Source organism: Cricetulus griseus, assembly GCF_003668045.3.
Source record: "Cricetulus griseus strain 17A/GY chromosome 1 unlocalized genomic scaffold, alternate assembly CriGri-PICRH-1.0 chr1_1, whole genome shotgun sequence".
NCBI classification, from domain to species: Eukaryota; Metazoa; Chordata; class Mammalia; order Rodentia; family Cricetidae; genus Cricetulus; species Cricetulus griseus.
Window position 1 is genome coordinate 95,539,311 of NW_023276807.1, and position 12,426 is coordinate 95,551,736.

At 40.0% G+C, this 12,426-nt stretch overlaps 1 protein-coding gene across 1 annotated transcript in view; it reads right to left on the reverse strand.

The window, feature by feature from the left end:
* LOC100767606 (ATP-binding cassette sub-family A member 13) overlaps positions 1–12,426 on the reverse strand; it is a 406,786-nt gene that overhangs the window by 41,736 nt on the left and 352,624 nt on the right. The window contains exons 58-59 of the mRNA XM_035452975.1: positions 11,261–11,395; positions 3,680–3,783 (exon numbers count right to left, since the gene is read on the reverse strand). Coding sequence (XP_035308866.1) covers positions 3,680–3,783; positions 11,261–11,395 — 239 coding nt within the window. The remainder of the gene's footprint in view (positions 1–3,679; positions 3,784–11,260; positions 11,396–12,426) is intronic.

Here is a 12,426-nt window from a genome sequence, read left to right on the forward strand (position 1 = left end):
CTATGCTGTGTGTTAAGACATACATAGAGAAAAGTATTGCACTACAATCACAGAATCATACAGGTCTCCCGCATCTTCATTCACACTGAGCCATTCACATCCCTATATTATATGACTAGAGAGAAATCAGCCTGCATATTTGCAAATGTAGAATATTGATGTGAAAGCAAATGAATTGGAGGATTTAAAAGAGAAATATCAATGATAAGTGGTCTTTTTGAGAGAACAGTTTATAATAATTTCATATATTATGAAAAATAAGAAGAATTTTCATCATTATACAATTTTACCCATCTAAGGACCCATGGTTGGACATCAAGGACTATGCCTGTGCCAGCAACAGATGCAAGCAGACTCAGTATATCAGTATGGAACTGCTAAAATTCCAGAGCAATGTGAACATCTACAGCAATAATATATATTCAAATAAGTATCAAATTCACTTGTTTCAGCAAAAAAAAAAATCCTTTGGGAAGTGAAACAGAATAAAAACAAAAACTCAGGGGTGGTCCTTCTGGCTACATCTGAATGAGAAAATTATCAAATCATTGTCCTCAAAGTCATAACTATCAAAACAGCCATTTAAGAACTCCAGGAATGGACCAAAGGCATGCAGGCATTTAACTCTGTGAATATGATGCCAAAAAGCCACTGACACGATAAGAATATGGTAATCTGTGACCCACTGTGGGCTACTATCTCTCTGCCTAGCTTTGACAATGGCCACTAAGGGCAGGCCAGGAGATGAGCTGAAAAACTCAACAGGAACCTACACCCAGTTTCTAGATGGGAGAGGAAAAATATCACAGGAATTAGAGACCAATAGAAATTAACCAATCTTGGAATAAATATCCAGCAAAGAAAATAAAACAAAAAATGGGCAAATATTAAATTAAAATATGGCAATAACTGAAAACTTACTTTCAGTACTCAGATGCAGTGTCATCTAACATGTCCACTCTTCAACAAAAAGGCTTTATGGTCAAATAGACTAATTCTTTTATTGTCCCCTGCTATTGGTATCTTAAATTCTTCTAATAAATTTGAAATGATAGAAACTGCAAAAGAACATTTCTTAAAGCCTTCTAGAGTTAAGTTTAAAAGTAGCAACATGAAGAAAGTAGGAAAATTTTCAAAAAAACATTGAAAATTAAGATTTCTAAATAAATCATGTGTCAGGAGGAAGTCGCAGGGGAGACTAGGAAACATTTTTGAGTGAATGAAAGCTTCAGTAATAGAAAAAATGGGAAAGTGACATAGTTTGTTGGCCAAGCCTCACAAAAAGCCCGGTAATGGGGACAGTGCTGTGTGCTGAGAGCAAGAGCACATCCCAATGGGGAAGAGGGAAACTGTCCAACACAGAAAGCCAATTTGAATTCTCACAACATACCCTCCATAATATGGTGGGGAATGAGAGGTTCTCCCACCAAACAGTTCTGGAACAATTGGATAGCCACAAGTGTAACAATGAGTTGAGACTCTTGTATTATACTATATATAAAATAGCTTTAAGTATAGAAAAGATTATTAAACAGTAACAGTATTAACCTGTCTTAGAACAAAAATTCTCATGAATTGAGGACCCAAAGTTCTTAGCTATAACTCTTAAGAACAAACCATAGAAACAGAGAACAGTAAGACTTAATAAAAATCTTAAAAATATTCATAGTTCCAAAGACAGACAGACCAAGAGAAAGCAATTGAAATCATATATCCAGCAGGAGACTTTAACACAGGATTTAACAAGACTCAGTGTATAACTTCTTTTACCTAAATAATTAAATGGAAATATAAGTTCACAAAAAAAATTAACAAGGAAAAGATGATACTGCAGGCCCTGTGGTAAAGGTCTATAACCACAGTGACTTGGGAAGCTAACATGGAGAGAACAAAATTTTAAGGCCATTCTTAGCTAGGGAGGAAATTGAAGGCCAGCCTGGACAACTTTGAGACTTTGCCTCCAAATAAAGGGTAAATGAGGAATGGGAATGTAGCTCAGTGGTAAAGCACATGCCTAGTGAGTGTGTGGGAGGGGGCCTCTACGTTTAATTTGTATTGCCACCAAAAGAAAAAAGTATTCTTTGCAAGTCAAACATGAGCTCATTGCACAGTCCAACAATCAAGTTCATTGGCATTTATTCAAAAGGTCTAAAAAACATCCACATAAAAACCTGCACATGGATGTTTATAACAGCTTTGCTTTCAATTACCCAAACTTGTCAGTAATCAAAGCATCTTTCAGTGCGTGAGCAGATAAATAAACATCAGCACAGCCAGACAATAGAATATTGCTCACTGTTGAGAGGCAATGGGCTTACAAACAAGGGAAGTAGGGAAAAAGCCAGCCTTGAAAGGCTTGGGTGGCATTCCAGATGTGCAATCTCTAGAAAAGGCACAATGCTACAGGCAGTAAAATGTCTGATTGCCAAAGGTGAGGAGAAGGAAGGGTGAACAGGGGAACTTGAGGAACTCTTCATTCAATGTAGGAAGCTGAGGCTGTATCTTGAGATTGGGTGTTTCTCCAAAGCCATGGAATGCTCAACACCAAGATGAAAGGCACTGTAAGTATGGATTCCGATGATGCTGCTCTGTGTCTCTGATGTTTTATTCACTGTAGTAAATGTCCCACTCTAGACAAGTGTTAACAAATGTGTCCACACATATGGGTGAGGGTACACAGTTAATCTCTTTATGTTTGTTTATTTCTTATTTCTGTGTGTGTGTGTGTGTATATGAAATATTGAATGTGTTATATTATCTGTGTGTGACTATGGGATCATGCATGTTATGGCATGTGTATGGAATTCAGAAGACAGCTTTTAGGAGTTGTTTTTCTCCTTAAGCTGTGGGTTTGGGCAATTAAATCTGAAACTCCAGACATGCACAGCAATTGCTTTACCCACTGAGCCACAGTGCTATCCCTATTTCTTAAGTATTAATCATGCACTACTCAGCAAAAATAAAGAAGGAATTACTCACATGTGCTATTATAGCCTGGGTAAGCATTGCATACTCTCTAAATGAAAGTGGTCAGATAAAATGTGTATGTGTTATATAATTCTATTAATATGAAATGCCCATAAAAGTCAAATTTCACATCTTTACAGTTCCTGACAACTTTTTCATAGCATATTTTAATTAAACATGGAAGGAAAAATCAAGCTTAAATTTATAATGTGTTCTTCATACCATCTTCAGGGTTGTCATTAACCAAACTCTATCACTCTCCATGTAATGGTTTCATGAAATCTACATTTGTATTGTTGCATGGCACATAAGTGTTTCATTATGCTGAGAGGGGGATTCTGGTGCAGAATTCTAACTACAAAATTAATTCTGTAATGAGATCCAGTAGTGGGCTGGGCATGCATTTGAGATTATTGACAGGTAGGAATGGGGAAGCCTGGGTAGAAAGGAGTTGGGGATCCTTAGGAAAGGCAGACAGAGTCCAGCCCTCACCTGAACATCACAGTTGAGCGAATCTATACACACAAGTCATGGAAAGGCTCCATTTCTAACTCTGCTCCTCTGTAGGCCTTGGCCATCTGACATGACCCTCTCTGTCTTAGTCTCCCAAAGAGCTTCTGGGATTAAAGACTAAGGAAGGTACTTCTGTGCCAGTCTCCGGGTTTGCTATCCAGCCTTGCTCAGGAACTGACAATTAGAGAGGAAACATCACCTGTGAGAGGTTAGCACTGCAGCACAGCCATCCTGAACCTCCTGAGTTATTGTTTGCCACAGGTACCGCTTAGAGCAGGGGTCCATCCCAGAGCTGGGCTCATCCTGAGAGGAAGAAAACACATAGTGATGGTCATTTGATGAACACAGACAGTAATGAATATCTACTATCACATGGATACAGACCTGGCCAGGAAAGGTCTGAATTATTCACCTGACTGCTGAAAGTATCCCTCAAAAAAAAAAAAAAAAAAAAAAAAAACAGTTATTCAGACGGTCCTATAAGAAGACTGCTTTGGATCTGAGGCAGCAATGTGAGATTTCATGCAACTATGACACCACCAAATGCACACAGCAACATTACAGTAACAGCCTCAATGTGATGAAGAAGTATGAGTTGAGTGACAGGATTTGGAGATTGTCATCTTTGGAAAGCTCAGTGGGCTACAAGTGATTACAAGTAAGAAAGTCAAGAGAATGCGGAAAATAACATATGAACAAAACAGTGCCTGCAAAGGAGATGAAAATCAGGTAGTTTTGAAGCAGAAAGTTTAGAGAGCAAAACGATAAGTGTAACAGAGTTTTTACTGCAGACTGGATCCAGCCAAGGAAGGAGTCATAAACACAGACTACTTAAAATTATCCAATCATGGGATAAAGGGAGAAAGAGGGGAAAGTAGTGAAGAAAGCATTAGGGGGGGTGCACTTTAGAGCAATCATTACAGACTGACAGTCGAAGGAGCAACAACATGATCATATAACCCATGAGGTCTCCTTGTGTGTACACAGCCAAAGACAATGAGACAGATGACAGCATGCAGGCATGCACTAACACATCTGCTGCATCACCACTCACATTGGCCAGTGTATGGAAATGCCCAACATCAGATGCATAGATTAAAATGAGAAATTCTAGAGAAGGGGGACAGTAAGACACTTGTATAATACAGGAATCTAGATATCAATGTGGACTGGAAAAATTCCAGAAGATCCTACACATAAATGAAGAGCTACAGGTAATCGACTGCTGCTCAGAGAGGGAGATTAAATTTTCTTCAGGCACAAATGTCCTGATAAGTCCTCCAATTCCAAGTGGTCATCCCTAAATAAGAGCAACACAAAAGACTCAATAAGGTTTGTGTGTGTGTGTGTGTGTGTGTGTGTGTGTGTGTGTGTGTGTGTGTGACTAAATTATAATTAATGACTCAGTGAGGGTGGATACAAGGGGAGACAGAGAAAGGCAATCACACCTGCACATAAACTCTAAAGTCACAGAAAAAAAGGAGCAGAAGAAAAGTTTCTGGAAATGGAACATGGGGAACTGCACAGAACACTTCAGTTACTTAACCAATCAGAATCAACTCTGGATTGGGGATTTCTATGGCTAGAATGTTTTGTGCTCTCCAAAATTCAAGTTGAGACATAGTCCCCTGTGAAACTGGACTTGAAGGTATAGCTTTGGGAAATGATTGCGTTATGAAGATTCCACCCTCAGGGTGCCATTGGTTTGCCTACAAATGAGGATGATAGAAAGGTCATCTGTTTTTGTATTTGTGACTTCTGCCACATGAAGACACAGCATTCCCTCCTCTAGAGGAGGCACAGTCAGTCGGAGCCATCTTGAAAACGGATGGATTATCACCACATACCTATACCTGTAGGCATCTGGATTTAGGACTTCCAAACTATAGAACAGGGAACAATGTGTCTCTGTTCTCTGAGTGACTGATCCTGTGACAACCTGATTGATGGTGGGAAAAGTAGACAGACAGGGTCTGTAATCAACAACTCTGTGGTGAGTGGTTAGAATTTCCTCCTCACCAACTGCCATCACTAAGTGAGGTCATTCAGTTTGGCTGTGGTCATTATTACAAATGTATGTTTATAGCAAAACAACACATGTATACTTTAGATTTATTAAGCCCATATTCATCAATGATGCTTCGGTAAAACTGCAAGAAGGGTGCACATTTTCACACCAGTTTAGTTTCCCTTGGCAATCTGGTTAGGAAAGGCAAACACGATGTTTTTAAAATGAAACTTCTACTTCCATAAACTTTCAGAATGGCCTCCACCAGAAAGATATATGATAGTAGAAAGGACATCATTTATTGAAAAAGAGCAAATAAATTGAAGTTTCTTGAAACCTGAAGCTCTCCTCTTCAATAAACTCCCAAATACTTGTTATCTGAGTCACTTTGAAAGGAAGTCTTGCCCAGCTGTGTGATGCATGTCTGTGCTTTTTGCAGTCAGGGAACACTAAACATATATCTCTTAAGAGCTTCTAGCCATCAGCTTTTCCAAAGAGGAAAGCATATAGGGAATGGGGGAGGAACACTGAACAGGAAAACAAACACTTGGCCTTTTCTGAAGATCGAATGGTGTATGTGTACTGATTAAAAAGTAAGAAAATAAGAAGTGGGATCAGGTTTTGCTAGGGCAGAAGGTTGAGTGGGTGATTTTAAACCTTCCTGGTTCCTGCCCACTTCTTCTTGTCTCTGTGGAGAATGTCAAATGCATTGCTTTAATCTGATGATTTGAGTACCACCATCCCAGTAACTCCCCAAGCACTGGATGACAAACTTAATATGGATTATTTAATTTACTGCCTTCAACATCTCCATGAGACAGACACAATTAAGTGTACTGCTTTCAAACAAGGAGACAATAGGCACACATGTTCAAGGACACACTGAAGAACTATAATAGCACATTGATACTTGGTTATTTGGTTACTGTGCCAGAGTTCTAGGCACTCAGGGCTAGTGTAAGTGAGGGTATGTGAAAGAAGAAAACCTTGGGTATACAATGAGCCAAGGAAATGTCTCCAGAGTAGAGATCTTTTCAGTGCAATGAGGAAACACACAATGAGAGTAAGAACATTCAGAAGGAAGGGGTTAATGCCAGTGGCCTCTCAACACAGCCTGCCTCATCTTGACAGGATAGTGTCATAACAGAATGGGATAAGTGATTATAAGATCATAGGCAGGTAGGTAGATAGATAGATAGATAGATAGATAGATAGATAGATAGATTCCATTATAATACATAAATAGCACTGATACTGAACCAGTTAGTCAAAAACGAAGAGCAAACAGAGTTTCTAAGATCCAACCAGAAGATGACAAAATCATTTTTCTAACACAATTCTTCTGGGTCTCCATTAGTTTTCCCAGGGGAAATGTTTTCATGTATAAACAACATAATAAGATCATTTTTATTTCCTATATTTTGAATGCACTTGGGTGATGGGGGAAGTCCTTCTGTATATATGTCTCTCTTATTGGTTAACGAATAAAACACTGTTGGCCAATAGGGAAGCAAGATAGGTAGGACTAAGAGAAATGGAGGCACCATCCCTAACTTTAAGCTCTATTACAGAGCTATAGTCCTGAAAACAACTTGGTATTGGCAGAAAAATAGACAGGTGGAATAGACCAATGGAATAGAGTTGAAAACCCTGAAATTAACCCACACACCTATGAACACCTGATTTTTGACAAACAATCCAAATATATACGCTGGAACGAAGAGAATATCTTCAACAAATGGTACTGGCATAAGTGGATGCAAACATGTAGAAGACTACAGATAGACCCAAGACTTTCGCCCTGCACAAAACTTAAGTCAAAATGGGTCAAAGACCTCAACATAAACCCAGCCACACTGAACCTGCTAGAAGATAAAGTAGAAAATACCCTTGAATTAATTGGTACAGGAGACCGCTTCCTAAACATAACACCAGTAGCACAGACACTGAGGTCAACAATTGATAAATGGGACCTCCTGAAACTGAGAAGCTTCTGTAAGGCAAAGGAGACATCAAGACAAAACAACAGCCCACAGACTGGGAAAAGATATTCACCAACCCCACATCTGACAGAGGGATGATCTCCAAAATATACAAAGAACACAAGAAGCTATTCTTGAAAACACCAAAAAATCCAATTAAAAAGTGGGGTACAGAACTACATAGACAATTCTCAATAGAGGAATCTAAAATGGCTGAAAGACTCATAAGAAAGTGTTCAACATCCTTAGCCATCAGGGAAATGCAAATCAAAACAACTCTGAGATACCATCTTACTCCTGTCAGAATGGCTAAAATCAAAAATACCAATGACAGTTTATGCTGGAGAGGATGCAGAGAAAGAGAAACACTCCTCCACTGCTGGTGGGAGTGTCAACTTGTACAGCCACTTTGGAAATCAGTATGGCGACTCCTCAAGAAAATGGGAATGAGTCAACCACAAGATCCAGCAATTCCACTCCTAGGCATATACCCAAAAGAAGCACATTCTTATAACAAGGACATCTGTTCAACCATGTTCATAGCAGCATTATTTGTAATAGTCAGAAACTGGAAGCAGCCTAGATGCCCCTCAACTGAAGAATGGATACAGAAAATGTGGTACATTTACACAATGGAGTACTACTCAGCAGAAAAAAAAAACAATGGTATCTTGAAATTTGCAGGAAAATGGATGGAACTTGAGGAAACCATTCTGAGTATGGTAACCCAATCACAAAAAGACAAACATGTTATGTACTCACACATATGTGGACCCGCTTTTTGATACATAGTTGTGACTCTGCCTTATCAGAGCTGTTTTTACTGATGTTGCTCAGAATGGTTTCCTTCCAAATGATGATTGAGAAGCTAAATTTAAAAAATGGTGCCAGGTATCACAAGAGTAACAGAACTGTGCTGTTTTTCTGGGATTTTGTTTTTTACATTTTTGTTTAAATGGAGAGTGCTGGATGTCTCTACAACTTTGTTCAAATGACTGCAGAACCTGGAAAATCTGTTGCTGCTAATGATGCATAACATACTGTCATTATTGGTCATATATATATATATATATATATATATATACATATATAATTTGAATTTTTAGAAACTTTAGCTGTGCTGTCTACTTTGGAAAAAAGTATCCCATTTTACCATGTTGAGTTGGCATTGTACAAAAATTAACACCCATATTGGCCTAGAAATGTTGAACTTAATTTTTTTCCATTTGTACAGGGGTAACGTGCTGTATTTAATATGTAAGGTCTTAAAAAAAGAAGGGATTTTGAGAGCCCATCCCATGTGAAGAGATGCTCTCTTGACCTGGACACATGGGGAAGGGCCTAGGCCTGGCCCAGGATGATGTGGTAGACTTTGGGGATCCCCTTTTGAGGACCTTACCCTACCTAGGGAGTGGAGGGTGTAGGTGGGATGTTGGGGGGAGGGAAGGGAGAGGGAGAAGGGATTGACATCTGAAGCAAGCTTGTTCCTAATTTGAACTAATAAAATAAAATAAGAGAGAAATGGAGGATTCTGGGAAATGTAGTAGAGAAGAGTCACTATGTGATCACAGGAAGAGAGGATGCATAAGGCTGGTGTCCTCAGTAAGATAAGTCCTTATAAAATTATATAGATTAGTAGTTATGGTTGATAATTAAGACTGAGCTAGCAAGTAAGAAATCCTAGTCATTATCCAGCAGCATTGTAACTAATATTAAGTCTCTGTGTGTTATTTGGGGGAACCCAGGCCACTGGCGGAAAGAGTTATCGTTACACCTGGGACTGTCTTCCAAGGTGAAACTTTGGTTCGACTGTGGTGTTTAAATTCCTATCAACGGTAGAGGAAGAATGTTCTTCACTTGTTTAAATGCATGTGCACAGTTAGAACAGTTTTTAAATACACAGCAATTGTCCCTGTTTATTGATAACCAATCCCCCCCCCCCAGATAAGGTAACCTAAAATGGCTATTCCCAGAAAGGTGACAGACTCCCTTTACTCAAGGCCATGCTCCTGCTCTATCCCTTGCTAGAACTCCTGCCTTCCTCTGTATCCATGCTGCCAGACAGCTTTCCATTAGTATAACAAATAACCAAGACAACCAACTTATAAAGAAGGACTGCTTTACCTGATTTAATTTTAGAGGTTCAACCCAGGGTTGACTCTGCTGCTTTTCTATGAAGACAAGGCAGTACATCACAGCAGAGAAGAGTGTTTGAGCTCTCTCTTTCATGGCCAGGAATTGAAAGAGAAAGAGGAATGAGCTAGAGTCTTCCTGCCCAATTAGAACACTCCGACAATGTCCTAAAGCTGTGCTGCTAAGATCTGTTAGAACAGTGGTTTTCAACGTGTGGGTCTCCACTGCAACAGAGGTCTCTTATCAGATACACTGCATCTATTACATTATGATTCAGAACAGTGGCAAAATTAGTTATTAAGTAACAACAAAATAATTTTATGTTGGGGGGGTCACCACAATTTGAAGAACTGTATTAAAGAGTTGCATGCAGCGTTAGGAAGGTTGCAAACCACTCTCTTAGACATTCTAATACTCTCATATCATTAAGAGCTATAAAAGAAGCTGTTAGCACATGGATTTGGGGAGATGCTAATTTTTTGCAGATTTTTTTATTTGAATTAGAAACAAGATTGTTTTACATGACATCCTCCCCTACCAGCCCCCAACTAAAACCGTACCTATCACATATCCTTTCTGCTCCCCCTGGGTGGTCAGGCCTTCCACAGGGTGTCATCAAAGTCTATCATATCCTTTGGCCCACCCCCGTGTGTCTTGGCTCAGAGAGTATTCCCCTATATGGAATGGGCTTCCAAAGTCCACACCTATGCTAGGGATAAGTACTAAACTACTACAGGAGGTCCCATAGATTTCCGACGTTTCCTCACTGAAACCAATGTTCCTGGGGTCTGGATCAGTCCCATGCTGGTTTCCCAGATATCAGTCTGGGGAGCAAGTGCTCCCCATGTTCAGGTCAGCTGTTTCTGTGGGTTTCACCAGCCTGGTCTGGACCCCTTTGCTCTTCACTCGTCCTTCTCTACATCTGGATTCCAGTTCAGTTCAGTGATTAGTTGTCGATGCTAAATTAAACACAGCAAATTCTGATGCCTATCCTCATGATTTACCATGGGCCTATGTAACTACAGCTACAATAAATATAAACCCATAAGCAAACTAAGACTTCAAAGCAGTTTGTCAGAGGAAATAGTCTTCATCAGGGAAGAGCATACCAATTAGTTATCCAATACCAAGTGATCATCCCTGAAAACATACATCATACAAATAGGATTACAAAGATTTATCAAGTTATATTTAAAAATCTGTATGCATATGAATATACATACATGTGTGCAATAACAATTAATGAAAAAAGAGACCATGGATTTGAAAGGAGAGGTATATGGGAGGATTTGGAAGGAGGAAAGGGAAAGTAGAAATGTTCTAATTTTATTATAATCTCAAAAATAAACAAAAACTAACTAAATAAATGTAAAAGAAAAACACATATGTTTTCAGATAAAAGGTGAATATTATTATTTCAACATTCATTTAATGTTAACATTTTTTATGTGACTCTACCATAAAAATGACTGGTTTTTGTAAAATACCACTGGCATCTTCCAATATGTTGGAGAATATTTACTTAGGGCAGCCTCTATTAATTCATGCAGTTGGTTTCTCAAGTCCTGAAGTTCTGGGAGCTCAGAAAATTGAAATAATTTCAGCACGTTTACATTTACAACATCATTAACACAAGCCTGATATTTCAAACACTTACCAATAAAAGAATGTCAGGCTTCCCCACCAGGGCCAGGGCAGTGGAGAGCTTCCTTCTGGTGCCCCCACTATATACGGCCACAGGTTTGTCCACGTGAGGTTCAAGATGAAGGCGCTTTACCAGGTCTGCAGCCACCTGAAAGAGAAAATCTGTCCATGAACCTTTCTCCATGATGCCCAGGTGAGCTGGGTTGCCTCCTCCTGCCTCTCCTGCCTCCTGCCTCCTGCCTCTCCTGCCTCCTGCCTCTGCCTCCTGCCTCCTGCCTCCTGCTCCTGCCTCCTGCCTCCTGCCTCCTGCCTCCTGCCTCCTGCCTCCTGCCTCCTGCCTCCTGCCTCCTGCCTCCTGCCTCCTGCCTCCTGCCTCCTGCCTCCTGCCTCCTCCTCCCACTATGCCTGTGTTCCTCTGACACAGGGACAAAGGACTTCTCCATCCCATTTCTCTTTATGAGAAAGGGAACAACAAGGAAATAACAAGAGAAGGAGGGCCCCATGTCTGTGGACACTTGGCATGACCGGACATCAAAGGACAGATCCCGACACCAAAGGACTCTGAATCAATGCTGAGCCAAGAAGAAGATCCACATTCAGATGAGTAGAATAAAGGGGGCCCCAAAGAAGGCTGAGAAAGTGCTGGATAGAAAAAAAATCAAGAAAACAAGGTACCAGACCCTCAAGGGAAATGACAACGAATGAGGGAAATAGGCCATTGATAGCATCTATACTTTTAGAGTTTGGTTTATTCAGTATCCAGGCTGAGGAAAGATGGGACCAGTATCTTCTTCATATCTGCAGGGAAATATATGATCACTCCATAAGAGTGTGACTTCATTCAGCAGAATCTACACACATCCTCAGCCACCAGTTACCTTTGGAGCCCTCATGCTCAGGCTCACAGCCTCTCTTGTCTGCACCATTGCACTCTGTGACTTACCACACATCCTGGTAGCCCACTTACCCTTAAATTTTAATTCAATCCCCATCCTCCCTGATGTGCATCAACTGAGTCCCTAAGATTACATGTAGTTTGAACTTCCCCAGCAGAATTTGCCCTAAAATACTTCTTTTGTTTGTTTGTTTTTTTATTTAAATTTGAAACAGACTTGTTTGACATGTCAATACCAGTTCCCTCTCCCTCCTCTCCTCCCCTGGACCCCACTGAGCCCCTTA